At 37.7% G+C, this 27,340-nt stretch overlaps 1 protein-coding gene and 1 long non-coding RNA gene across 2 annotated transcripts in view; one reads left to right on the top strand and one right to left on the bottom strand.

The window, feature by feature from the left end:
• Nucleotides 1–27,340, top strand: part of DDX10 (DEAD-box helicase 10) — a 151,531-nt gene that overhangs the window by 31,262 nt on the left and 92,929 nt on the right. The window contains exons 11-13 of the mRNA XM_068181357.1: nucleotides 1,479–1,566; nucleotides 7,130–7,218; nucleotides 15,094–15,562. Coding sequence (XP_068037458.1) covers nucleotides 1,479–1,566; nucleotides 7,130–7,218; nucleotides 15,094–15,562 — 646 coding nt within the window. The remainder of the gene's footprint in view (nucleotides 1–1,478; nucleotides 1,567–7,129; nucleotides 7,219–15,093; nucleotides 15,563–27,340) is intronic.
• On the bottom strand, nucleotides 20,064–22,974 carry LOC137469033 (uncharacterized). The gene is made up of 2 exons (XR_010996316.1): nucleotides 21,013–22,974; nucleotides 20,064–20,334 (listed from the first exon to the last, which is right to left on the bottom strand). It is a non-coding gene; the product is annotated as an uncharacterized lncRNA (long non-coding RNA).

Genomic DNA, 27,340 nt, shown 5'->3' with positions numbered 1-27,340 from the left:
TTTGGTTCTGACTAAGCTGTGTTAGCAGTTGTGTATTTGCTTATTTTCTTTAGGTCCTTACAAATTGGGGTTTTTTTTGGTATCAAGAAAAAGTTAATTGTTTAACTTCCTTTCTGCCCCCTTTGAATATGAGCACTGTATTTGCATGGCTTGTTTGATAGGATTTTTTTTCCTAGTTGCCATGGAGCAAATTTCTTTTGACCCAGCTGATTTATTGGAGTATTTGGTCTCCCATGATTTGTGATTCTGGTGTGAGCTTGCACTTTGCTGTAGCTATTGTTAGCTGACTGATTGCAGCTGCCACTTGGAGTGAAGACAAGAGAAAAAAGCACTGGCTAATTTTAGGGATTTGAGGTCATCTCTTAATACCTTTCCCATAACTTAGCAGCAATTCAACACTTTTCTGGACTGTCTTACTACTGGTGTTCATATTAATTTTTTTATAGCTCATGCTATCCCTTCTTTACTTTTTGTATCATTATATTTCAAATATTTCTTGGTCAATTTGTCCCCCACTTAATTTTTCACGCTTCTTTTTTTCTGTCTTATGCTTTTAAATTTTTAGAGCCAATTATGTACTGTCTGGAAACTGGAATTCACATATTTTGGTCTTTCACTAAAACTGTAGCTAATAGTGCTTGTGTACACTGTAGTTTTCCCCTGGCCGTATCTGAACAGAGTGAAGAAATTGAAATTGTAAGGGAATGAAGCTTGATATCTGTTTTCATTTTTAGTCAGAATAACCTCCCACCATGTTTGCTAGTTTGTATGATACACTGGGGTGGCAGTAGCAGCTCAAAAGTAAATGAGATCTGGGCAAATAAATCTGTAGTAATGTAGGTATCACTGGAATAAGTTTAAAAATTCAGAATCTAGGAAAGGAACTATATATCTTTTTAGCAGGTTTAATGGCAATTTCTGTAGTGCAGTCAATATTCTTTATTTACTTGAGAAGCTCTTAAATCTGTTTAATCTCAATGTCCTTTATTATTGCTCACCTGGCTATTCTTTCCAAGAAGTACTTAAATTTCAGTATTCCTGGCACAATGAATCTTATTTAAGCTTTTAAAAATGCTGACAATTTCCTCATGAAGATTTTTATTTCAGTATAAAGTAGTACTATAATTCATTATGCTGTTTCTGTATTTTTGCAGTATTTTTACAAAATCAAGAAGTTCTTTTCTGCTGATTTCTGCTTTGCTTTAGAATAAGTTTCACCACCTTCTGTGAAAACTGTCTGAATAAAACAGCTGCTATTTGTCTTTTCTGCATTATTTGTTTGAGTGTAATCTTCATCCTTAATATGGTTCCATTCTGTGCTATTTCAATGGTAATAGCTCTGTGCATATTAAAACAATGAAAAAGATATGCCTGAGAAGGCACAGAAGATGTTCCTGAGAACCTAACAGGTGCTTATTTTGGCATGTTCTAATATTCTAATAATTAAAGCTTGTTTTTTTTTTTTTTTTTTTAATTAGAATTAATCCTGAAAAACTTACAGACATTCAAAAGAGGCTGCAAGCATTCTTAGCTCAAGATCAGGAGTTAAAAGAGAAAGCTCAAAGGGTAAGTAATCTGCTACACTATAATTCTTGGGGTGTATTAGTTGAATGGAACTGCTATGTTTGAATAACTGACCAGCTCAGACATGCCCTAGAAGCAGTGTTTGGAAATGAAGAGCCACCAGAGATAGTTAAGCACTTGTGTTAGGAGAGAAACATAAATTGGAGAGAACTAGAGTCTTCTGAGTGATGTCCAGTGGCAGAAGAGAAGGTAACAGGCACGAATTTCTATACAAAAAGCTCAATTTGAACCCCTGAAAAGTCTTTCTTGTGAGAGTGGTTGAACAGTAGAACAAGCCAGGCTGTTTATTATATGCTGGTTATTATATACTGGGTTCCTTCCTGAGCAGCCTGCCCTAGCTTACCTTGGTTTGAGCAGGTGCTTGCACTAGATGGTCTCTGAAGTTTCTTCTCAACTTCAAGTACACTGAGTTTGTTGGAAAGCTGATACAGAAAATGTAAAAATAATGCTACTAATAAAAAAGGTTACTTAAAAATAGCAGATCACATTACTTGACTTGAAAAGTTCGAAATATGAAACCATGTAGGCCTCAACATGCCCACCTTGATCAATTTTTATTGTCATATATCCTGAATATATGTGACAGTTTGTCCTTTGCAATCCAGTGCATTGAATAAAGTGTTTAAACTTTTGTTTGGATTTAAATGAGCAGCAAAATAGCTCAGAATAGCTCTTCTGGGTAAGATGGAGAATTATGTGAATGGGTTTATAAATGGGATTTCTTTGCTGTGCTGGTTAATGCTGGGAGACTTAATGGACAATGTGTGCATTTCAGCATGTGTTTATCAGGTTTGGGGAGGGTAGGGAAATGTCAAATAACTAAGTAGGTTCCTGGATGAGAATGAGCTTCGTTGTAATGACACTTTCCATGAAAAGTAGCCTGTGAAACATTTCTGGAAATTGCACTGCCTCTTGCCATCACTCAACATGTTTGCTGACCTTTCCCTGGTTTTATAATATTTTTAGGCCATGAACTCTTTGGAATGGAGCTTGCTACTTGTTTTATTGAAACACTGCAACGTGTTGGTTGGTTTGTTGGGGTTTTGTTTTGTTTTTGTTTTTGAACTGTGTATACCATTAGCTTGTGAATTCTGTAGGTGTATCAAGTCTCTTCAAAACTATACAAAATCAAAAGCTCAAATTGAGATGCAGGAAAACACAGTTGGAAGGATAATAGGCAAATCTTTCATGTCATTTTTTCTTATAATATATATAGGTCAAATTAAAAGAGTACCACCAAAGGCCACATGGTGAGAAATCCAGAAGTGCCAAAGCCTGAGAAATACACAATTGGGGAGATTCTGGATTACTGTTAATAACTTTTTATTTGTATGAGCTAGTGTGGGCATTAATGGCACTTGAAGGTATACTGGTAAACCTGAGTGGTAGGGTAAAATGAAAAGAGGATTGTGAAAGCTTAGAGAAACCATGAGTTTTAAGCTTTCTATTGAACTGGGATGTAAAATGAGTCAAGTTGAAATATTTCAAACTCTTGAGATTCATCTCACCTAGCTATAGATGTCCTCTGTGAGTTGGTCTGCCTGAACTTTCTTTTTAGCTGATAGGATGGAATAAGCACTTCTACAATGCCTCCTGGCACAGATACCTTAAAACCCCTTTGGGATGGGTGGATGGATGAATGAATAGTGGTTTATTTGTGCTGCAGAGGTGCGCTACGTGATGTGACCTATCTTGGAGGCCTGCAGTAGGATCACTTAGTGAGTTAGAGGAATGCCATTCTTACTTTCCTAAACAAGGAGATTTAAATCAAACTGCCTGAAGAGCTCAGTGAGAGAGCTTTGTGAATAAAATGTCTAAGGCACTGTTACAAGGGAATGCTTTTCAAAACTATTTTGGCTTTTAGGTATTCCAGGTTTTTGGAGTGCATAAAGCATTACTTGAAGCAGTGTGGAACGTCAGTGTAAGCTTCATCCTGGCGCTGCACAGACCAGAGGCACTGGTGTCACGTTCACCTCCAGCTGCCACAGGAAGTTGCAGTTACACCAATTTATGGCAGAAGTGACAGAGCAGCTGGCTGGGGGAGGATGAGAGTAGGAGTAATCCAGCATCATCTTGGAATGAAAACACCAACAAACTTCTGTTTCTGCCTTTGGCTTTTTAAGATCTCTTAAAAGGCAGAGAAGGATCATTCTGAATTGAGCAGAGGAATGATAAAATGTCAAAATAGCCCAAGAATAAAATCAAACAGGGGTTGTCTGTCACTATTGCAGATACAAACTTAAATTTGTTTTGAAAAATTTTAATTGCCATATAATTAACCATTTGAGGCCATTTTTGTTGCAGTTTTAAATTTATAGATAGCAGAGAAGTGTCATTCCTGCAGGCAAGCTGTAAATACATTCAATTTTTGAAAAACTTGAAGTATGGACAAGTGGTTTATCAACAGAAGTGTCCCTCCTTAATAAGGTTTACCTATGAATGTTCAGACATACTATGCAAATGTGCCGAAGTAGTCTTACATGTCAATGTGACTAAAACAATAAAATGAATGCAAATGAAATCCTGACCTTGGATCCTTATCTGAAATGCTGGATTTCTTAGAGGCATGGGTGTTACATTGTCTAGCCTGCCTGTTGCAAGCTGCCAAGTTCTTGACATTTGTAGTGTAAGAAATAAATTCCCAACCTGAATGGATGAGATAGCAGTGAGACAGCACAGCTATGTACAGAAGTTCGGATAGGATGGTAGTCTTCCATCATGTGTTGAAGGCATGAGGCCTAAGTTACTGTATTCTCTAAGATGGGTGATTTACTTCAAGGTGCCTTTACTTTTTTTGAAAATAGAAAGTTCTTGAATACTAATTGCTTCAACAAACTTCATGGTTCATTTAGTAGGACATGGCTCCCCTGCTATTGCTTGGAAAGACAGTTTGAATCAGACTGGGGCTCCTTTGAAACCTTTGCAGTTGTTCTCATGGACTGATGCTGCCTTTTGGCATTTCTTGTAATTTTAATATTTAATATGTCACTTCAGCCAGTTCTGGAAAACTGTTTAAAAAAAAGAATCTTTTTTTGCTTTCTGGTTTGAATGTTACTGTGGCACTGAAGTGATGTCTGTCCATTAAATTTTTCATCACACCTAGAGAGATATTACAGCCTGAAATTCCAGCCACAGCCTATTACTTTTAAATTACTGTCAAAACAGCACATCAATTGAATTGTGTGCATTTTAATACTTACAACAGTTATGCAGGAAATAGAACAATAAATCAAAATTTAGAGGTAGTAAATTCCTAGAGCATGGTACTTTTTCATTATGTATTTCCAGTACTTGTACAATCTCAACTGCTTTTGGAGACGTGTAGCTACTATTGTAGTAGAACTGTGAATGTTAATATTGCCCAACCATAACATTTTCCACAGAAATTACTGCATATGATATTTTTGCAATGTTCAGTTATTAAAAAAAATGCCTTGAAAGTGGTATCAAACAGCAGATATGGCAGGGGACAACAACAATTGTAAAATAGCAGGGAAAAAGCTCAGACTGACTAAACTTGTTCTCCCTCAGCTCCAGTGTGTGTGTGCAGGCTGAGGAAGCCTTGGGATAACTGAATAAAATCCAACTGAGATGACAGAGTTTTAGATGGAGGTTGAAGTCAACACAATGAAATCAAATAAAAAAATCAGAGTAAACAGTTTCATTTCTCTTCTTGTAAAGTAGAACGACTCTTCTATGCATTTGTTTGGTGTTTGATTCTTAGTTATTGTAGGGCTTGAAAAGCATGCAAAAAGTGTGTTCTTTCTGCCCTTTATAGTCTGTCAATTTCTAGAGCATGTGTACCAAATATATGCTAGTAAGGTAAGTGGATGGCTTTATCAGTTATCCAACAGACATAATGAGATTTCAACCCTGTAGCAAGTAGTGACTCATGTAGTTACTCAGATCTGCAAATCTTAGATTCACAGGAAGGACACTTCTTTTTTAATCTACTTTTTTTCATCTGTCACTGTAGAGAAAAAAGAGGCTTTCATTGATTTTTGTCACTTGCTAGACAACAGTAGATTAATGAGATCTGTCAAATTTAAAGCCTTTTCCTAAACATTCTAATTACCTTTGTAAAATGATTAATAATTCAGTGTGAGCAAAGAAGTGTTTGATGTAAGTATTCCACATCTCAATCTTGGTAGCAGCTGAATGAATTGAGCTCACACTTTCCACAGCTAAAAATAATTGAAAGACATAATCAGGAAGGAAAGTTTACCCCAAAACCCCTCAGCATTAGGAAAAACAAGGAAATGAAAATTTATAGTGAATTAATGGGCAGCTTGCAAAGTATACCTCTTAGCTCTATATACCTTACAATCAATGGTTTTTATTTCTGTTTACTCAGGAGAAAAGAATGAGTTTATGGCATTGCTTAATTTACTGTCTTACCTTTCATTTTACCTTTTGAAGTGTTTTTTCTCTTACAAGCATTTAAAGAATCCCCATAAGACATCAATGCTCCTGACTGTTGAGTGTTTGCTCCTCTGAGGTTAACAAGAAATAGATTTTTTTTTTGTAAATTCCACATGAATTATTAATACACTGGTTTTTTCCAATAGGTACCTGTACATAACAGAACAAGAGTGTAATTATGGAATGCTTGAATGTAACTCTTGTGAGCTTAACTTGCTGTTGTTATTAGTGTTTGATGGTTTAAGCCTCATGGCAGGAGTTCTGGCATGTGTCAGAAATAAAGTTATGAACAACAGAAATCCAAGGATCTTTTCTGATACTTGAAATATTCCAGTATTTATGCTGCTGCTGCTAGGAAGAACTAGACTACGTAAAAAAAGCATGGGAAGAATAAGAATCTTTCATTTTGGGAAGGATGGCAGGAAAATGCAATGCAAGATTAAATTACTCTCTTACGTAGTGCTTCCAGTTTTTTTAGAGAAAGTCTGTGATTGATTGATACTTCAAACTTGGACTGGTGTTAGTAGGTGTTGTATAGTGAATTTGTCTTGGTCAGCTGAGTTGCATTCATTGACTATGTGCATGTGATGAGCTGATGGTAAATGCAAGGTAATAGGAATCATCTTAGACCACAGTGAAGTGCAGCTATACTGAGTTGGATAACTTCCTGCTTGTGGCTAAGATTAAGTTAGGACATCTCTGACTGGTAGCAACAAAGTCTGTTTGAAGTTCTACATAATTTAGGTATCAGAATCACATAACATTCAGAAAAGCTAGGAGAAAAAAAAAATCTAATTGAATCAGTGATGTTTCCTTCTGACTAATGTGTCATATTTTCTTTCTAGGAAAATATAACATAACATACTGTTGTGAAATTCAGTCAATTCAGCCAATGTAGATGTAATGAAATATTTGAGTACTTGAAGTTGCATCACTTCTGTAGTAGCAATAAATTTTGTCTGATGAGTACTTTAAGAAGAATTTCAGTCTGAAATCAATGTTAGACTACCTAATAGTGAAGCTGTGAATCTATTTTGTGTTTAGAGTAACAATATAATGTTTGTTTCTTGTGTTGGTAGTCGAATGGTCTTTTTTTGTTGAATACTTTTCATTTTTCTTTCAGTGTTTCGTATCCTACTTGCGTTCAGTTTACTTAATGAAGAACAAGGAAGTATTTGATGTTTTCAAATTGCCTCTAGCAGAATATGCCCTGTAAGTATGGTCAACTTAAAATATGAAAGCTGTATAGTGAGAAGTTTTGCAGTCTTTAAATAGCTGTTTTGATTGTGTTAACACACAGAATAGGACTTCTAGTCTAGTGTATTTAGTTTCATATTCATATTGAGTTTTTGCGTATTTTCAAGAGCATTCTAAATGGAAATTATGTGTAAAAGCAATATATGCTGTACAGAGAAATAACGTAGAGCAGAAGGTACATTTGCTATACACACTAGAAGACACAGCTTTTGAAGTAAAAGAGAATAATGTTTTGGTGTTTTTTCCCTCCCCAGATTTGCCCTTCAGCCTCATAGCTAAATACCAGCCTGTAAAGTGTATTATTTAAAAATAAATTGGAGGTATCTAAAGATGATGTATTGCAGTCTCATTTTGAGTATAATTTGGGCATTTCTCCTTGGCCATCAATTACTTTTCAGAAGACTCAGTGCGTTTGGTAAAGATGAAGCATCTGCACTAGACTGAATAGCATCTATTTTGCTAGGTCTATTTTTGTGCATGTATGTGAATCATTCCATTTTTTGTATGGGAGGGAAATTAATTTTGACAGGCTGACTGTATAGATGACAGTCCCCTGAAATTGTTTTAAGATGTGAAGTTTTTGAAATCTCATGGGACACAGGGTAGTTGTAAGGGAGCAGGAAGGTGTTCAAAGGTTGACAGTAAATTAATTTGATATCTGTGGAATTTCATACAGAGAAGGCTAACTTGCCAGCACATGGCATAATGAACTAAAATGTGACAAATTACTAGACTCTGGAACACCTGGTCTTCCTGTGCTGTGCTGCCATTAACATGATTACGTTTTTTAAGATACATAAGCCTATTATAAAAGATGCTTTTTAACTTCATGGGCTGAGACATTTTGATAAAGGAGAACTAGCATAAGCTCAAACATTTTTTGCTACATGCGATGCCTGACCCTTCTCTTGTGTGATTTGTCAGCATCTTTAAAATCTGTTGTAGGTCTTACTGTGCTATTCATGTAAGGAATGGTGGCAGAGGATTAGGGCTAAGAGGGATAACTACACAGTTATTAATTCAACAGTGTTAGAAACAGAGTAGCAGATGGTGGTAATGCTGCATTTTCAGAATCCCAGTGCCTCTTTCTGGATTTCAGCATGGTGTGCCATCTAGTATCTGTAGAGAGAGTAGTCTACAGTTTTGTTCGTCTCAGGTCTGTGTGCCCGGATTTGGACCTTCCTCTAAATAATTGAGTCTCAGCTTTCGAAAGCTACTAATGTCATTCCTGTAATAAAATGCAAGAAACGAGTCAGTTGTTTGGAGAGAGTAGGAGAGGTTTAGTCAAGGCTGTGAAATACGTGGCAGTATAATCAAAAAGTCAGAAGATAATAAATATGGGAGATAATTTGGAGATTCAGTTCTAGTTTGTTGGCACTCTTCTTCCCCACTCTCCAGAATGCTAGTCTAACTAAAATACACCCTGCAGTTACCTAACTTTCAGTTCAGTGCACAGCTACTAATACATGAATCTATCATCTTAATTTATATGAAAGTCCCTCAAAGTCTGGTATGTTTGAATTTTGCATCCAGAACCAACCTTGGTTTCTGTTCTGCACACAAACTTATGGCAAAACCTGAAATGAGAATCCTTTCTTCCCTTTACCTTCTGTGTGCATTTTCTGAAAAGTACTTCAGCCTTTCCATGGAGATTTACTGCTAGCTTGATAGATGTTACTCTACTAAAAATCCTGCAGAGAAAATAGGCTGCTTAATGCCCTTGTTAGGTTTACATTGCAGGCTGTTGCCCCACATTCCCTGTTGCTCTCCTGCTTTGCATGTCTGTGCGCTGAGATTCTCTTAAGCTCTATTGATTCAGTCTGCAGAAAAGCAAGTATTTTTCATTTTTATATGTTATATAAGATCACATATATATAAGATATATAAAACAAAATATATAGAAAACATATGCATACACACACACACGCATATCTATTCTAGCGATTGATCACCTTTAAGCTATGGTGCATTACTATTCTCTCCAGTATTCTCTCATAAATTGCTATCAAGAATAATTTGCTGGAGGAAGACTTGTGTAGGCTTTGTGTTAACATAGGCAGCCTTTAAGTCTGATGAAGGAGAAGCTCAATGCTTGCATTAAAAAGAGAAATTTGTCTTTTGATTGCAAAGGACAGCTTTGAAAACGTAAGAAAATGTAAACAAACAACAGGGTGAAAAGGAAATAATTATGTAGTCTGGTCTCCTGTAGAGGAGGCAGTGTTATGAAATATTTTCTTGCTCAGGCATTTTATGTTGCTAGCTGCTAACACATATATATCTATATATATATAGATATATATACACACACGCACTGTTCTCTGGGGCAGATCTTAACAGGTGGGTGTGTTGGATGGGCAGGTTAGTCACAGTTCTAAGGGGCTGCCAGGGAAGGTAGTTTCCTTTGTGACTGTCATCATGTCTTTCAATAGAAATGTAGCATATTTTCCTGTTTCTCCCTGTATTGGTACATAGAGAATAAATAAAACAAGTTGAAGCCAAATTATTGGGAAAATGTCATATACACACTCATTAGTATCCAGATAGTTCTGCAAGTATTGCTTGCAGATCAGTATTAAAAAGCAGTAGGTAGCTGCAGGTGCTGTCAGGACTGAAATGGGTGGTAGCAGATCTGTCTGTCCACATCGGTCTGTCCTTTGACTAATCAGGGAAAGCTCCCACTGCACTCTCGTCGTCACCCCTGGCCTGACCCTTACTGCATGGTCAGGGCAGAAGGTTTTATTTGTTACATTGCTCAGGGCTGTCTGTCTTGTCCTCAGGCAGTGCCCATTGCAGCCTTTTCATGTGCTGTCATCCCTGTGTTGTTTCTTGGCTGTCCTTATACTTACTTATCTACATGCTAATCTCCTAACTAAAAAGATGGCTCCTAATTACTTTTCCCCTGTTGTTTCCAGTGTTCACGCACCTGGAACCAGACTTACTATTTCTCATGTTACCTGGTTAATGTTAGCCTCGTATGTTATTGCTCATATAGACCCCCGCATTCCCTCCAGTCATTTGCAGAGTTTGGGTGTTCCTCACTGAGCTCCCCCTCAGCCACCTGAGATCCAGCTGCCCCTTCCTGAGCTTCTGTAACTACTTCTGTAAACGTTTGCCTACAGCTTGCTGAAGAAGCTGCAGTCTCCTCTTTCGAAGTCCAGGGTCATTATTCTCTTAGTCATCATCCTCATCACTTCTAGGATCTTGAGCTATCTTTCCTCATTCTGCAGCCAAGCTGGCTATTGACCTTGACTCACCTTAGAAGTGAATGTACTTGCATATGCATGAGTAGCAGTTCCAGTAGAGTGCCTATCAGAGTTGGCTAAGCCAGCTAACTTGGAGAAAGGGTTTTTAATATACTCTAGAAAACCTTGTTGCTTGTGCTCTGCTGTGTTGCCCTCTGAGCAGGTGTCAGGAGTGGCTCAGGTACCAAGGAGCACCACCAGGGTTTGGAACTGCAATGTGGAGGTTCCTTTTCCTTTTGTAAGGAAAAACATCTTGGTCTTCTGAATTATTAGAGTGCAACCATGACATTCTCTATGGGTTAGGGCCAAAGAGAAGGAGAACAAAAAGTCTGGAATAGCTTGGCCCTCATTATTAATAGAGTGCCAGGCATTTCAACTCCTTAATGGAGAGGAATAAAGCTGGCTGGTAAAGTAAATAGCACAACAAACACAATTTCCCTGTTCATTTTGGTTATTAATCAGACCATCTGGAAAGCCTGTTAGTTCAGATTTGTGTCTTTTTAGTTGATGTGATTTCTCCTGTTAGTTCTGACGGTTGCTCATCCTGTCTTCTGGTAACATTTTAAATGTTAAATGTGGATGTAGCATACATTGCTAGGCAAGTAATACATATTTCTTCTCTTGAAATAGCTTCTGGGAGTATTTAACCTTTTCCAACCTATTTTAAGTCTTTGTTTGAAGCTGTTCTACAGTAAAAGTAATCTCTGTGCTGTATTTTTATGTGTTCAAAACATTCTGAAGTAGTTCACTAATGGAATATGTCTATTTTTAGTAAATGTACTAAGTTAATATCAGACTGAATCAGTAACTTGTGTAAAATTGTTGTGAAGCAGTTTTTTACAGCTGGCTCATGTTTTAAAAAGGACTAGGAGCAAAATAGGAGCATTTGTCAAACTTAAAAATGTAAAGATTTTACTGGTCTTACATCTGTTTTTTGCAAGAATAGATTTAGCTTTGATTGCCTAAGATTTGGAGTTTCTAAAGAGTTGAGAGATGTCAAGTTTTTCTCTCATCCCAGTAGAAGCAAAGTTACCATGTTAATATAAACACACTCCAGGTCTTAGTATAAGCACAATTAACAAACCTTAGAAGAAGCAGTTTTTCAAGTCTGTTACACTGTTCATTTAAATTAAAAAAAATATAGATAATTGACGCCTGATTGTCATTATTCACTGGAAACAAAAGTGGTACTCTCCTTAAAGCCATACAGTGTTCTTTGCAGTTTTACTCTTTTAATTTATTTCCTGAAAGTCCTTGTGAACTTGCTACTAAATAACAGACGTACTTGAGTGTTTTAGGTCATTTGTTTAGTTACTTCTATGTATTCCCTAATAAGTGTTGGGGAATGCTGATGCCTGGCCACCTTGGTTTCAGTTGAGGAGTAGAACTGTCAGCTGTACTTTGATTTACAGCAGCAAAACACTCCCCTGATTTCAGTATTGCCTTTAGAAGCTGATTTCAAATGTCTTTCTAGAAGAGCTTGCTTTTAAGAAGTCATGGTATTTCACACCAAAATATGAAACAGGATTGTTTGGTTTGTCAGCTGAATTGTTGTTGCCATTTAAAGGCTACCGTAGTCTGAGGACTACATTGTGGTATTAGTGTGTTTTTGGTGTTGTCTGTTAGGATTTATGAAATCATACTAAATAACTTACCTGTTTTTTGTCCGTCTTCATCAGAAACCCCTGCACATTTCTTATTCTAGATGAGTGTGTGAAATGGTAGCACTAAAGTAAAAAAATAGCTGCAACTTCAGCCATAGTAGGATTGTGGTCTGAGTGACATCAAATGAATTATTGAAAACTAGTAATGCCCTTTGTAGTTTATGAAAAGAAAGGCTGGTTCATACATTGAGTTATTTCAGTATGACTGAACTATAGATTTGGTGAATAATTAAGAAATAGTTTCTAAAGAAGCTGTCAAATCTTAATATATGGGGGAGCTTTTAGCAGTAGTAGAATGTCCAGACTGTTTGTCCTAGATTTTTCTCCATTTGGAATATACTATGAAAAAGAGGCAGTAATGAGCCAAAACACTGACATTTCTTTGAGAAGTTATGTAATTAAAAGTACTGGGGGGTTATTTAATACACTTTTTCTAAGCTTATCTACTATTACTGTCTTATCAAATAAATTTGACCTTCTCTCTCCCTTCTGCCTGAGGTCTGTATTCTTTTGGAAGTAATTTGAATTTTGATAGCACTAGTCTTTCTTTGGTAGGCTTACTAAGCGGTGTAGAAAAAATTGCCAAGACTAACTGACAATTAATTTTATTTAATTATTAAAGTAAGACATCAGTGCAGTACAGCAGTTGGCAAGTGGAATTTCATACTTGAATGAAAAAAAAAAAATCTGTGAAGTCTTGTCCACATCATGGGCTGCTCCTTCTGTTTTGTAACTTCTGCTGAACAGAGAATAGTTTTTCACCTTTTCAGACTTTCCTATGCATGTACATTCCTGATCTTTGATGCTAGCTCTGGAGGTGTTGAAGAAAAGTTCTGATAAAATCAGAGTTTTCAACTCTGTGTACCTTGTGCCTGTCTGCTTGAGAAAGAGAAGTGACCACTGATGGTGTAGTTGCCATGCAGTATTGCTACTTGCATTGCTTTGTCAACACTTGACAGTAGTAATTTATGTAGAATAATGTGAAATTTGGAAAAGCAAAAAAGCGTTTGCCTTCCAAAGGATTTGATTTTTGCAACTTCGATCTCCTTGCTGAAGAGATTGAATGCAGCAATCTCTTGATGTGTGTTTTACTGTGCCTGGTGTTAAGGCCCAATTTCAGGTTTGAATGGCTTCCAGCTGCTGCAGTGAAGCATTACATCTGCTGTTTCGTTATTTCCATTACAGTTAGTCAACAGGCCAAACTTTAACACATCATTTCATTGCAAAGGTAATTAGTGTTTGCTGTCAAACAGTAAAACAAGTTTAAGATGGCTAGTTGATCCAATTTCAGTTCCCAGTGGTGCTGAGTTATCCTCTGCACTGTCAGTAAAAGTGCAAAATACATTGGATAAAAACTTCCTTTGATCTTTTAAAATAAAATTCTATTTGCTTTGCATGCTAAGTGCATGTAGAACAGTGCTGAATTATCAGAAACACTAAACCAAAAATTTTACATTAAAAATAAACTTCATTTGTTGGAAGATTTGTTATTTATCCTAACAGTGTGGATTGCTATTTGGGTTTGCATCTACTTTTAACCTGTGGCTGGTATTAAAAGTGCCCTGTTTAACCACAGGTCTGATTACAATTTTTTGTTTGTTTGTTTAAGCAGGGCACTCCTTTTGACTAGCCTTTCCCATTGGCTATCATTAAAAGTTGAAGGCTCTCCAGAGCCTACAGTGCACTCTTGCTGCTCTGCAGTGTATTTTGGGTGCTTCATCAGCTGTTTATAATGTCATTTCTGCTGGATAGTATGGATTAGATATTTCTCCTGTGCTATAACTTGGGTTCCTTTCAGAGGCTGTGCAGTGAAAAGAAGAAATGATGCTATCTACTTGAACAGTACTGAGAGGCGAGGTGGTGTACAGCTGAGCATGTTTTGAATTGAAAGAGGCTGGTCTTTTACAGCTGTGATGCCTGTGTATATTTGTAGCCACTGCATTTGGTTAAATCCTTTATTCCTTAGTTAAGTGTATGTACAAGCTCCAGGCACTACTTTGGGTAGTGGGTTCTCTGTGTGTTCCATGCACCAGTACCAGCCTCCTCTCACATTTTTATTCACCTAATGAGATGGCTCATGAACTCTGAAAGAGTTGCTTTTTTTTTTTTTTTTTAAATTTGGATTTGACAGGGTCAGGTGTAATAACCGTGAACAGTTACAAAGTTTACTGAAGTCAGATGGGCTGTTGGAGTCAGGGTATCTGTTCCCATGCAGTGCTCTCCACTATTTTTGCTAGACAGGATTTTTGCTTTTTCTGCAATTTTTGCCCCTTCATGTAATGCTTATTAGTATAACTTTGAATTGTCATGAATAGCTGGGTAAAATAATAGCTTTCCTGTCACTGTTAGTTGCATATGCCATGGAGGTAAAGCCTTGCTGTAGAGAGGTGAAAGCAGGTGAAATTGCCTTTAAGGGAGAAAAGTCTCTCCCCTAGCTTTTTCTGCAGTTAGTTATTCATCCATTCCATGTTTGTTCTCCTGATCTCTCAGTCACTGTGAGGTCAGGGGGATAATGTTCTGGGTGTACTTCCAGTAGTGAAGGACACTTAACACTGATCTGTCATCTCAGTCCTTGACATGAAATCCATGTATTTTCAATACCAAATTACATTGCTGTTTCTTCCACCATGTTTTACTGTGAAGCATAGATAGTTAATTGGCTCTTATCTGCAGCTTACTAGCTTCCTTGTTTGCTTTCCTTCCTGGGAGGCTTATAATTGTTATGGAGAGTTCTCAGTTATTTCGTCTTGCTTCCTCTTCCACTTGTATTTTTCATGCTGGACTTTTCTAAATGTGTTGATCAAAATTTGTCAATATGAATGATAATTGAAATTGAATCACTTGAGCCATCAGTGAGGGCTTCTAATTTAGTCAAATTTTGTGTATCTGTCTTTTAAATTTATTTGGTTAATTCCATGTTTTAGGTCACTTGGTCTTGCTATGGCACCTCGTGTGAGATTCCTTCAAAGAGTTCGGAAGCAGCTGTGTGCGGATGAGGCAGACAATGGAACAGACCTCTTGGAGGAGACAGAGCAAAATGAGAATGCCCTCACCTTGGTAAATGAGGAAACAGTGGAGAAATGTGGAACTAATTTCAGTAGAAAAACATCTGTTAACAAAACAAAGGAAAAGCAGAGAAGAAAAGAAGCTGAGGAATGTTCTGTTTGCAGTGGAAGTGCTGAGGAGAGTGGTGAGTCTGAGGATGAATCAAAAGAACTGTCTGAGGAGGAGGAAAAAGATGTTCATGTACCTAACAGGGTACCAAACTCAGACTCCATGCCGTTCTTTGAAGATGGTGATGATGATGACGAGGACGATACTGAAGGTCTTGATTTGCTGACAGTGAAACAACGGGATGTTTTTGGTGTGGAAACTAAAGATAATCCAGCACCAGTAAGTATGCTTTATAGTAAAGCTCATGAATTTTAATCATTTTTTATTGGACTTTCTCCACGGAAGGAGGAGAAGAAAAGGGGAAATTCTGCTCTTAGCAGAAGACTCGTTGGAAGTCGGACATGTTGTGCATATGTATCAGAGGTCGTAAATACTCCCAAAAGATAAGTGGTGTGACTGAGCTTTTGGCATTTTATGCAGTTAGCATAGTTACACTTGCATAACGAATATCCTTGTACTGGCTTTAATTTATGAATAATGTGACTCAAAAACCTGGGAAATTTTGACAGTTTTGATTCTTATCCCTTCCTAATTTGCTTGTACCTCTCTAAATAGCTGCCACTTTCAGTCATAATTTTGATGCTGAACCACGGTTTATAGCACTGGGAACTGAATTGCAATACACAATGAGCCACTTCCCGACAGAAATCATAGCAGAATGATCTTTACAAGAATGTAACCTTCAAACAATGACTTTTACTTTTAACAGGACCATTCCTATTAGAATTGAGCCACTATCAAAGAGAGAGAGGAAGTGCACATGTTTCTTGTAAGGCATAGCTATGAAGGTTTATTGAAAGTATTAATGTAAATCTTTCATTTCCTTGGCACGTAGCTTTATAATTTTGATTTCTTTGTCCTTGGTATTCTGAGAAATATTTCTTTCTTTTAATCTTAAAATACAGTGTTACAGGAAGGGAAGTTTTGGGTTTTTTAAATTTTTTTGTAATTTCTGAAAAGCAGATTTGGTATGTGCATGTTGGGATTTTTTTTGTTTTTGGTATATCCTTTGCTATCTAGCAACTGTATTTCTGTAGTAAAAAGATACAAGCAAAATAACCATCTGGATTGGCAAGGTTTTCTTCTGAACTTAGATGCATTCAAGGGCAGCCTCCGTTAAGCAAAGTATTTATTTTTCCAACTGCTATTTTAAATCTTTCTTTTTCTGGACTATTACTTAACTACACAGGACACTTACCATGACCTTGAAGCTAATCATCGTACTAGCTGCATTAATAAGCAGCATCTTTCCTTTGGTATGTAGTGAAGTACGAACTAGTTTTATCAGCTGTCGTTGTCAAAGAGGAGCAGTTGCACAGTAATCTGACTGCTGCCTGCACTCTCCTCTCTACTGTGAGGAGGCTGATGCAGGTTGTAATCTCTACTGAGAACTGTGGAAACAGAGTTAACTTTCTGTTCCTGTTATACTCAGCCTGAGTGGTTCTGCCCAGGCATGGCCACTGCCTGGCAGTAGCTTATATTTATTAATAAATTTCAGTTTAGTGTAGACAAGAACTTAGTGTTTTAGAAGCAAAATGGAGTAAAACATCTGTGCCTTATTTAAAGAATCATCATCTCATATTGCTTCTACAATTTTGCATGCTGAAATACATAGACAATCCCATGCTGTTTTTAATATGTTGCAAGATTTTGTTTAGGAAATGGTAAAAGGTGAAAGTTTGAGGTAAAAGAATGAACAGAAGAAATTTTAGTAAAAGTACAAGTGATTTAGAAATTAATTTGTAACCACACTGGCTAACCTTTTAAGAGTTTTCCAGCATTAAACATTTATAGGTTAGTTTATGTTCAGGTAACTCAGACATTATTTTCTGTGATACAATGTGGAATAACTTCTGTAAGGGTTAGTAGTTCATGTTTATTGTGCATGTGCAGAAGACCTTGTACCACCTAAAAGCTCTGGTACATGGGGATGTAATTATAAAATACTAAGTTTCTCTTCTAAGCAGCTGAGAATAAAAAAATGGAAAGTTTAATGATCTGTGTCATTAAAAGCTTAAATTATAGTTAAAGTCCTGCAGAAATGCCTATAGTAGTGAAATACGTGGTTTTTAGAAAGTCAAAATGAAGAGCATACTCTGCTTAACTTGATCAATGCATACAGTAGTGTGGGGTTTATTACCATATGATACTGTGAAAATTACTGATAAATTGTGGAATGCTTTAAATGTAAGGATTCTGTTTTTAGTAAGAGAATAAAGGTTTCTGTCACTAACCATATTAGCTTTTAAAGTTTTGTTATAGAAATACAAAATAGTAGAAATTACATTAAAAAACTTGGGCATTGTGCATTTTTTATTTGACATAACTCCGCACCTCATTTTCTGGATGTTAAGACAATTGATAATGTGCAACAGTTTTTATATTTTTTATTCCATTTCTTTATTTCTTGGTTAGAAGTTCTGAAGTGATTATTATTGCATTAAGATGAATCAGTTCATATTTAAAGCATTAGTATTCTGGGGTGTGCCAAGCACTGAGCAGTGTGAATGCAGTTTTCCTGGTGCTGTGTGTTGCAGTGTCCTTCTAGGAAGGACTCAGGAACCAGTTTGCTGCATTAATTAGTAGTAGGAAAGGCTGCAGAGAGTTTAGGAGTATGAACATAGAGTATATACTCAGCTGCATCAGTTAGGAGGATGTTTTAGGAAATCTATTCTGTGCGCTAAATAAGATAGTAGTCCTTTGCAAACACTGGTATGTGGTCATCTAATTTGGAGTTTATGAATATGCCCACAAAGATTGAATTCAGTTTGCATTTATGCTTTTAATGTGTATAATTGATTGTGCATTTTCAGTATTCTTGCTTTAGGCTTCCTGTCCTAAAAGCAGTTCCAAAGCAGTCCTGCTGTGATTATTGAGCCCCAGGACATTTTTTGTAAATGGAAACATTAGGTTTAGTTTCAGTTTTTGAATTGCTTTTGTTAGAGACACCATTGCTTCCTCATCCTTGTCTCTACCCTAGTCCCTCCAATGGAAGAAGGAGCAAGGGGAAGTGTTAGGCTGGTTCTGATGTAGTGCCCTGACCTTTGGTTCCAGGTGGGGTTGGCTCATCATCTTTGTACCAAGGGAAAGGAACTGGTCAAAAAGAGCAGGGGCTATTTAAACTGATGATGGACTCAAAGGGGATTTGTGGGATTTTTGTAGAACAGTTTGTTTTTGATGCATGTACGTGGTACTCAGCCTAACTGTAGAAGAGGTTATGGTGTGAAGTGTGACACATCCAGTGTTAATCCTTCTAACAGTGTGACTTGTGGTTCAGTTTCACTCTTTCCTTTTCTTGGTGTGTGTCCCTTGGCTGCATGTGTACTTTGTCATCTTGTGATAACACATATGAAAGAAAAATCTGTTTTCTGCATTGCTGTATAAAAGGAGAAACCTTGGATAAGTTAAAAGACCTTGGCAGATATTGCAAATTTGTTGTGAGCTTCCTAGCTCATTTTTTGAAGAGATAGTCACTGGCTGCTCCCTTTATGAATTTTACTTTGATATGTCAGGATTTTTAGCTGGTGGGACTTATTTAGATAAGTACAGTGTTCTTATGCATAAAAAGAAGGTCAGCTATATGCATAGAGCCATTAGCAGATCGGCAGTATTTAGCTGTTGTGTTAACATTATGGAAATTATTCTTTTAAAGTGCATTTAACAGTATTAGCAGTATTGATGTTGCAAAGACTGTAAGTACTCCCTGGTTGCAAACTTTGTTTCTAATGCTAATTTTATGAAATTGCTTTTTGCATTTGGCAGTTCAAAGTCTATACTTGTTCAACTTCTATCGTTATTTATTTAGAGGACTAAGATTAAACCTATAATATTTTTAATTGGTTTTGTTTATACTTTAATTTTAGTCAACTTGTCAAACATATTGCATACTGTCAGACTTCTCTTCTGCTCTTGAATTTTCTGTTTTAGTGCAGAAAATACTACCTTACTGAGTTCTCAGAATTGCTCTGCCTTCTTCCCTGCTTCCCCATCCCTTGTTTTATGGACTTCTAAAACTTCTCAGGTGTATTCAACAATCGCTGCTTGGAACACTGTAACAAGCAAAAGCATACAGGGGTCTGCCTTGAATAGTACATTGAGATTCCTTGGAATTAGTCTGGCTCTTGAAGAGCACGCTGTTTGAATATTGTGGCTATGGAAGGAAATTATTTTATAAGCTGTGATTCTCTGAGCTATCTGGCTTGCCTTGCAATCCATTATTATTACATACAATGAAATTTTCTTAATTTCTCAAACACATGAAACAAACACTGTAAACTGGCATATCATGACCTGGATATGTACATATTGATAAAAGCAGGAAAGAATGACATGAAGGTAAATCTCCCTAACTAGTGACTCCCTGACTAGTGATGATGGGTGAGTCTGTACCAAGAAGCAGAGAGTGGTAGCTCTTTGTAATGTGGACTTTGCATATTACATAGATCAAGAAAACATCATATAATATGCACCAAAATGAGGACATAGTCTCCTGAAATTTTCTTCTGTGACATTTAGAAGAAAGCCTGTTACACTCCACAGAAATTGAAATGAATTTTCAGCTATGTGATTTATCTAGATTGCTTCTCTTATATTGTCTTTTCTCTCTGAATGGGATTTCTTTCCTCTTGTTACATGTTATGAGAGAGCTTTTCACCACTCTTATGTTTATATACTGCTTTTTTTGGCAGTACTCGTTCTTCTCACCACCTCTTACTAGCTATTATTCTTATGCTTTCATATTAATATATTTTAAGCAGTTGACTTTGTCTCCTTGAAGCTTTTCAGGGGATAGCAAGGTAAAAAACACCCAAAGGATGGAAGAAGCAAGGAAACAAGCTGGCTGGCTCTGGTAGTGGCATTTCCCTTAGGGGTAGCCTGCTTTGCTCCTGCTGTAGCAGTGTGTTGTGTCCAAGAGAAGAAAGCTGCTCCAGGCAGCCTGCTGGCTCTGAAGAGAGCATTATTCCTTGGAGACTTGTTGCAAAGTGAGCAGTCTGGCAGGGAAAATAGAGAAGTTACTTATTTGTAAGTTAAATAGAAGTCAATACTGTGATGCATTACACACCGTAAAGTCTCCTTCCTGAAGAGTGTAAGTGCTTTCGGTTCTCAGCCCAGTAACAGAGTGCTTATGTATTTCTAGTTGAATTACAGCAAATAATTTATATTAAAAATGAAATATTTGCATACAAGTGAACTAGGCCTACATTTAGATATTTGCAAAGTGCTTCAAGATTCCAGTGTTAGAAAAAGTTACCACCCATGAATGGAGATGCAACCTGCTGATAGTACCTCAAGCCTCTTTATCATTACATCACAGAACACATTCTATGAAGTGCATAGAAAATTTTAAAGAAATCACATTTTCTTTCAAAGCAATTTCAGTAACTTCAATACAACTAAAACTTGATCTTTTAAGTATGTTTATGATGTCCAGTTTTACGTTCTACGTAGTTTTTAAAAATCCTGTTTTTCAGGACTCCTTTGAGCTACGAAAACGACAGAGGAAACCCATTTATTTGTCTTCTTGGACAACTTTTACTTTTTGGATATGCAGAAAAGCTCATTCTCCTGGCTCTACTATTTTTGTGTAGAACACTCGTGACTTGCTTGCTAGATTAAAATTGTGCAACAGAGGCTTTTCAGGCAGTCCTTTGTAAAAACCCATTATCTACATAAGCTCCAGCTCTGTAGATCAGTCATTGGTTTAGACTTCCTTCATTGCTTTCTCAGGTTACCTGCTTTAGCACTCTTCTGTTGGCTCCACATGCATCTTCAAATTTCCCTCTACAGATTTCTACTTCAATTGCATTTTTACTAGCTTACTAAGAACTTCTGTAGTTTATGAAAAAAATCCCTGTAAGTTTTTAGGTTTCTCATACCTGTAAGACAGCACCCCAGGTATTTGTGCTAATCCCTGTGATGCTTAGGTTAATTAAAAAAATCTACAATTAGAAGTCTCAGTTAGTGGTAAACTGTGTATTTGAAATAAACGGCTCCTATATATCCCTTAAAGGATATCTTTTCAAGACTGTCATCCTAAATACTTTAATAATGTTGAAAACCTGGATAAAAATATGGGGTTTTTATGAATATTTATGAATTTTATTTGATATATCTGCCCCTGTCACAGGTACTAGCTCCCTGGATCATAGGCTATGGAGTACATAATTCTGATGTGCTGGGCTTTGCTTCTGTGGAAAATTTGACATATCTGGGTGCTTTTGAACCACTGTGAATAATGGTACTTTTGATGCCCACAATCCATCCTCTTGGCATTTGTTACTCCTGTAAGTAGGAATCAGGTGTAGAAAGATGGTAGATGAGTAGGAAGCCTGCTTTGAATATTTATATTAAAGATATTTGAAAGGAGCCTGATTTGAGCCAGGAAAGGCTTTCCCAGGTCTGGTGAGAGTTGTTCACAAGTCAGTAGCTTTTCCAGCTGGCTGAAATGTATGACTTGCCATCTAGAGCAAGGGATTGACAAATTAAGTAGCCACTGTAGCACAATTCTGAACTAGGCAGTGCCACCTCTTTGTTTCAGCTACTGAAGCGGTGAGTTAAACTCCTTGATTCCGTGTGCCACCTGAAGCAGCCTCACAAGTTGCCTTGACTCTGCGGGACCTGCTGAAGTACCACATAATTTACTGCCCTGAGGAGATGAGGCTGTTTGGCAGCGTGTTTCTGTGGCCAGCTTCACAGAAGTACTTTGAAACTTGTGTGTAACAATTTTGAACCTGGACTGGAAGGGACACTAAGCAAGTTCCCAGATGGTACAAAACTGGAGGGAGCTGCTGACTCCCTCCAAGGCAGAGAGGCCATATAGAGAGACCTCAACAAATGAGAGGGCTGGGCAATCACCAACTATACAATGTTCCCCAAGGGAAAGTTCTGGATTCTATACCTGGGATGGGGCAACCCTGGATGTACAGAAAGACTGGGAAATGAGATGCTGGAGAGCAATGCCACACAAAGGGACCTGGTGGTCCTGGTCTGTGGCAAATTGAACATGAGCCAGCAGTGCTCTGGCAGCCAGGAGGGCCAACCCTGTCCTGGGGGGCATCAGGCACAGCATGGCCAGCCGGGCAAGGGAGGGGATTGTCCTGCTCTGCTCTGCACTGGGGCAGCCTCACCTCCAGTGCTGGGGGCAGTTCTGGGTTCCACAACATAAGAAAGAAATTAAACTAGAGTGTCCAAAGGATGGCAATGGAGGTGAAGGGCCTTGAGGAGACGTCATATGAGGAGCAGTTGAAATCACTTGGTGTGTTCAGCCTAGAGAAGAAGAGACTGAGAGGAGACCCCATTGCAGTCTGCAATGTCCGTGTGAGAGGAAGAGGAGGGACAGGCACTGATCTCTGTGGTGACCAGTGAATGGTCTGAATCTGTCTCAGGGGAGGGTTTAGGTTGGTTACTGGGGAAAGGTTCTTTACCCAGAGGGTGGCTGGGCACTGGAACAGGCTCCCCACGGAGCGGTCACAGCATCAGTCTAACAGAGTTCAAGAAGCATTTGGACAACACTCTGAGACACACAGTGTGACTCTTGGGTATGGTCCTGTGCAGGGTCAGGAGTTGGACTCTGATCCTTGAGGGTCCCTTCCAACTCAGGAAATTCTGTGATTCTGTAATCTTTCCAGATTATTGATGATTCATGCTGTACAGAGTGCTCTGAGCAGGCTGGACTCTTATTTGCATGCTCAGGTTTCAGCACCTGGTGCGAATTCAGGCTGAAATGAGGTGTGTGCTTTAGCTCTTAATTGAATAGACCTGAAATGCCTTAGAGAAGTGCATGATCTTGTATGTCAAGAAATATTAGAATACGACTTGTATGACTTGAAATACTTCGCTAAAATCTTACTAATTATTATTTAATACTTCTAGTCGGTTACTCAAGCCTGCAGTAATACCCTCAGTTTTAATTGCTCTTTATTGCTGATATATAGACTTGTTTAATATATTGCAGCAGTTTCATAGATAAGGATGAATGAGCAAAATACTCTGCATTAAATCTGCCTAGTTTTGACCAGTACTCTCTGAATCTGTAGGATTTGTAAACTATTAAAATGTCACAGTTTCCTTTAAAATCATTAGTCCCTGAGTGGTTGCTGAACGATGCCATTGGAAATATTTATAACTATGACATAACTTTGGATAAGTGTTCTGGAAGTTGAATGCTAAAATTTTGAAATACTACTAAAAATTATACAACACTAATTTTAAAGGAATGCTGCTTCCTGAAATAGTAATAATGCAGACCAACCATGCAGTGTGTATCTGGAGTCTTCTGACTATATGTCAGCAAAGTTAAAATTTTGAGAATTATTCTTTATTGTAGAGTGGCTTCTCTGATACAGACATCTGCTACTGTAAGCATTGCTTAACAAACTACCCATGCACATTTTAAACAATATTTTGAGGCACAATACTAAATTTGTGTCTGAGCTGTGTAATTTTCAGATGGAATCATTTGATAATTTGAAAATAAAATCTGTGGGTGATAATTCATCAGCTATTAACCAAAGTGAGTCCTAGGGTAATTCATTACACTGACATTTTGCAGATCGTAATTTAATGGCTATTTTAAAAAGGAAAAATGTGTATGCTGTTTTGGAATAGCAACCTGCTGACTGACCAGGAGCTAGGAATTCTGATTAGTTGCATGGAGCAGATATGCCATGTTTCCACAAGGCTGTGGTTTGTCCCAGCTGTGAGGAGTTGTACTGTTGGCATCCTGACTGGGATGGAGTCTCACTTTCTGCAGCGTGGTCTCTCTGCTCCCCATCTTGGATAAAGCAGAAGCTGAATCGTCTGGGGATAAAATTCTCTCAGAGGAGCATTGCTTTGAATGAGTGAAAGGAAATAAAACCAATTAAGACTGCAGCCTCTAACTTTATTTCAGTAAAAAAACAAATTAAGTATTTGGGCTTAGCCAAATACTTGTGTGGGCTTTAGTCTTTGGGCTAGCCTGGTGGGGAAGTTATAGAGGTCTTCTCATTCTTCATTACCACACCGTTCCTGTGGTAGCTTTCCATGTATTTCAATGCAGGGTGATTTCTCTCCTTTGCCTGAACTACGTGTGTGTTTGTTCCTCTTGCTAGAAATCTTCATCTAGCTGATGCTCAGTGTATCAAGATAACTGCTTGCCTGCTCCTTATGGTCCATACGTTCTGTATGGACCTCTGTGAAGTACCGGGGTTGTGCTTGCAAAGAGAGATGGCTGGCAAACATGCCTCAAGAAAATGAGGTGCATCAGTAAATCCCTCAGAAAAGCATAGATGGGTGATGTTGAATGGGAAAACAAAATGAAACATGTAGCTTTTTGAGGGGCTAAATGGCAGTATAATTTCCCTCAGATTTGTCCCCTATGGGCCCAAGACTGCAAAGCGTTTTTTAAAACTGTCTTTCATGGTGTTCTTCTGTGGTCATATTGACTATGCTTCTTGCAGAGAGGCTGTGCAAGTGGACTGCTGGAGAAAAAAAGACAATGTCAAGCCATGAAACCACTAGTATTGTGGTTTTTGAAATTAGTTTTACCTGCTAGCAGAGTGGAAGAGGAGTGTGTTTGAGATACTTGTGCAATGCAGATCTTGCTATGAGTTCTCAGGGAAGGGAGCACAAGACGATAGCCATTTAAAAGAGTAGCTAATACTGACACCCTTCATTGTAAACTGGAGTTGCTGAAAGTGCCTTTCTTGTTTCCATAATCTCCACATTGAGCAAAATTTTTATTAGTTGATGTTTTATTTTTGTTGACTCTTACCTGAGTCAGAGTGGGAGAGTCACAAAACACCAGCTGTGTGGTAGTAGCTTTCCAGCAGCTTTGCAACAGAAGCCACATCTTGAAGAGCATAAAATGACAGTATGTGTTTCTTTCTCCACAGGTCTATATGCATATACATGTAATGCATATACCTCTTACTTCTGGGAAAAATACTGTTTTTGCAGTCACTATTCCTCCCCTTTAAATACATACAGTTCTAGTCTGAGTTTGGTGTCTGTACTTCTGGGTGATATTCTTGCATTTGGCTACTTCAGATTGCACTAATGCAAAGCAGAGGTCCTTCTGGTGAGGTCACAAATCCCAATGTTAGTCCCAAGTTGGTGTGGTTTTTTTTTTTTTTTTTTTTTTTTTTTTTTAATGGAAGGGAAGAGAAGAACAAGCTGATAATACTAAAATATATATTGACAGCTGCACCTGAGGCTCGTTTGCATTGAGGTGCACTGAATACCAAAATGTAGTTCAGCCATAGCTATTTACATGCTTGTAAAGCAATAAGCACATGTTCTCCTGGATTCTGTTACATTCCAACCACAGGAACTCACTGATGGGGGCTTGCAGAAATGGGTAATTCATCAGTTTGCGTATTTTGAGAATAGCCTGCTAACCTAGAATCACATCGTTTCTGCTAAAGAACTCTGTTGCTGTCATTTCCTGTGATGTCTGCTTGGTGTGAAGTTGAGCATGGAAAGAGAGCAACTTCCAGGGAGTTTCATGAAAGTTTACATGTCCTGGCTCACAGATGAGCACTGCATTTGCAAGACAGGTTTTCACCGTGTTTTTTCATGTCTTGTTTCTTGAGGTTTCCACTTCCGGTTCAAATTTGAGACTCATTTGACACATAGATGGGAAGCAGTATTACAGACTAAAGTTAAAATTTTGTGTGTGTTTTGATCAGTGGATTGAAAAGAAATACTCATCTCCATCTTTGGAACACATTCTGAGTGGGAGTTTCTAGCACATGTAGCTCTTACATCAGTTTAGAAACAGTGTTTGAAGATGGAGGCACATTGTGAAGAAAAGCTTTCTAAGTAGCTTGTCACAGAAGCTATTGGCACTAATGTCAGGAGGGGATTGAAGGGAGAAAGGAGAATAAGCTGAGAAACCTGAGCTGAAAGGCAGTAATTTTGTATGGGTGTGACAAATCCAAGAGGCATCTTTAGAACCTGACCCTTGGGGAGCCCACAGGATGCTGTCTGCAAGTTCCTGTCTCTCTTAACTTCATGTTTCATAAAAATTTATACCACCTCTTTTGCAGTCATATTTGAATATGCGTTAATGTGTTGCTCACTACCACAGTTTTGAATATTGACTATTCTACTAATAGGTGGTTTGTTTTTCTCCAGCTTTTTAGTGCTACAGTAGTTGCATTTTATAGATGTAAAGGAAAGTGGTCATCTGGTCTGACTTCCCTGGATATTATAACCATGTTATGTTACTCAGTCACTCCTGTATTGAATGCAAAAATTGAATTTTGAGTAAGTGTGCCTTTCAAAAGGCATCCTTTTTAGATCTGAAGAGATGAAGAGATGTAAAATCCACCACAACTAGTTACTTTTTCCAGTGGTTTAATTCACTTGTTCATGTTGTATTGAAGAGGTGGGTATGGGATTGAAGAACAAAGACAACAGGGGACATAATAAGAGGACAGCAGTGGAGAATAAAGATAGCAAATATTCCTTTGGCCTGCAAGAGAGACTTTATTTTAGCACAGAGGAGAATGTGAGAAGAAAATGTGATAATGTTATGGAGGAGGTGAATGACATGATATAAATTGAAAATGCAGTGTGCAAATGCAAATTAAGGCAGCTTCTAGTTTATGGACAATTTGTTGCTGAATGTTAGCAAAAGTAATTTGGATGGCCTCCTATAGTTCCTTAGGTGTGGAAAGGGTGGTGTGGGAGTTGAAGGATCTATGTTTTGACTGAGTGAACTTGAATCAAATTTCTGCTTCTTGCTGGTTCAAGTATTATAATTATCTTAACAAGGAAAGCATTAAAAGAAAGAGAAAAATTTTATGTACCACATCTGCAAGTAATTTTTCTTTCTTTGGTTGTAAGATCAGCATTTACTGTAAGCCAAGTAAATGTTATGTTTTCATTAACCAGTTTTGTTCTTGTGGCTCTACTTTCACAATCCCTTTTAAACATGGGAAATTTAAAACATAAATTACTTTGACTTCTCTACATTTTCAAGAAGTATTTTATTCTTTTTAGTGCAGATTAATT

This window comes from Anomalospiza imberbis, chromosome 2, assembly GCF_031753505.1.
Source record: "Anomalospiza imberbis isolate Cuckoo-Finch-1a 21T00152 chromosome 2, ASM3175350v1, whole genome shotgun sequence".
In the NCBI taxonomy this organism is placed as follows: domain Eukaryota; kingdom Metazoa; phylum Chordata; class Aves; order Passeriformes; family Viduidae; genus Anomalospiza; species Anomalospiza imberbis.
Note: the sequence above shows the minus strand (reverse complement) of the source record. Positions and strands in the feature narration are given on the sequence as shown.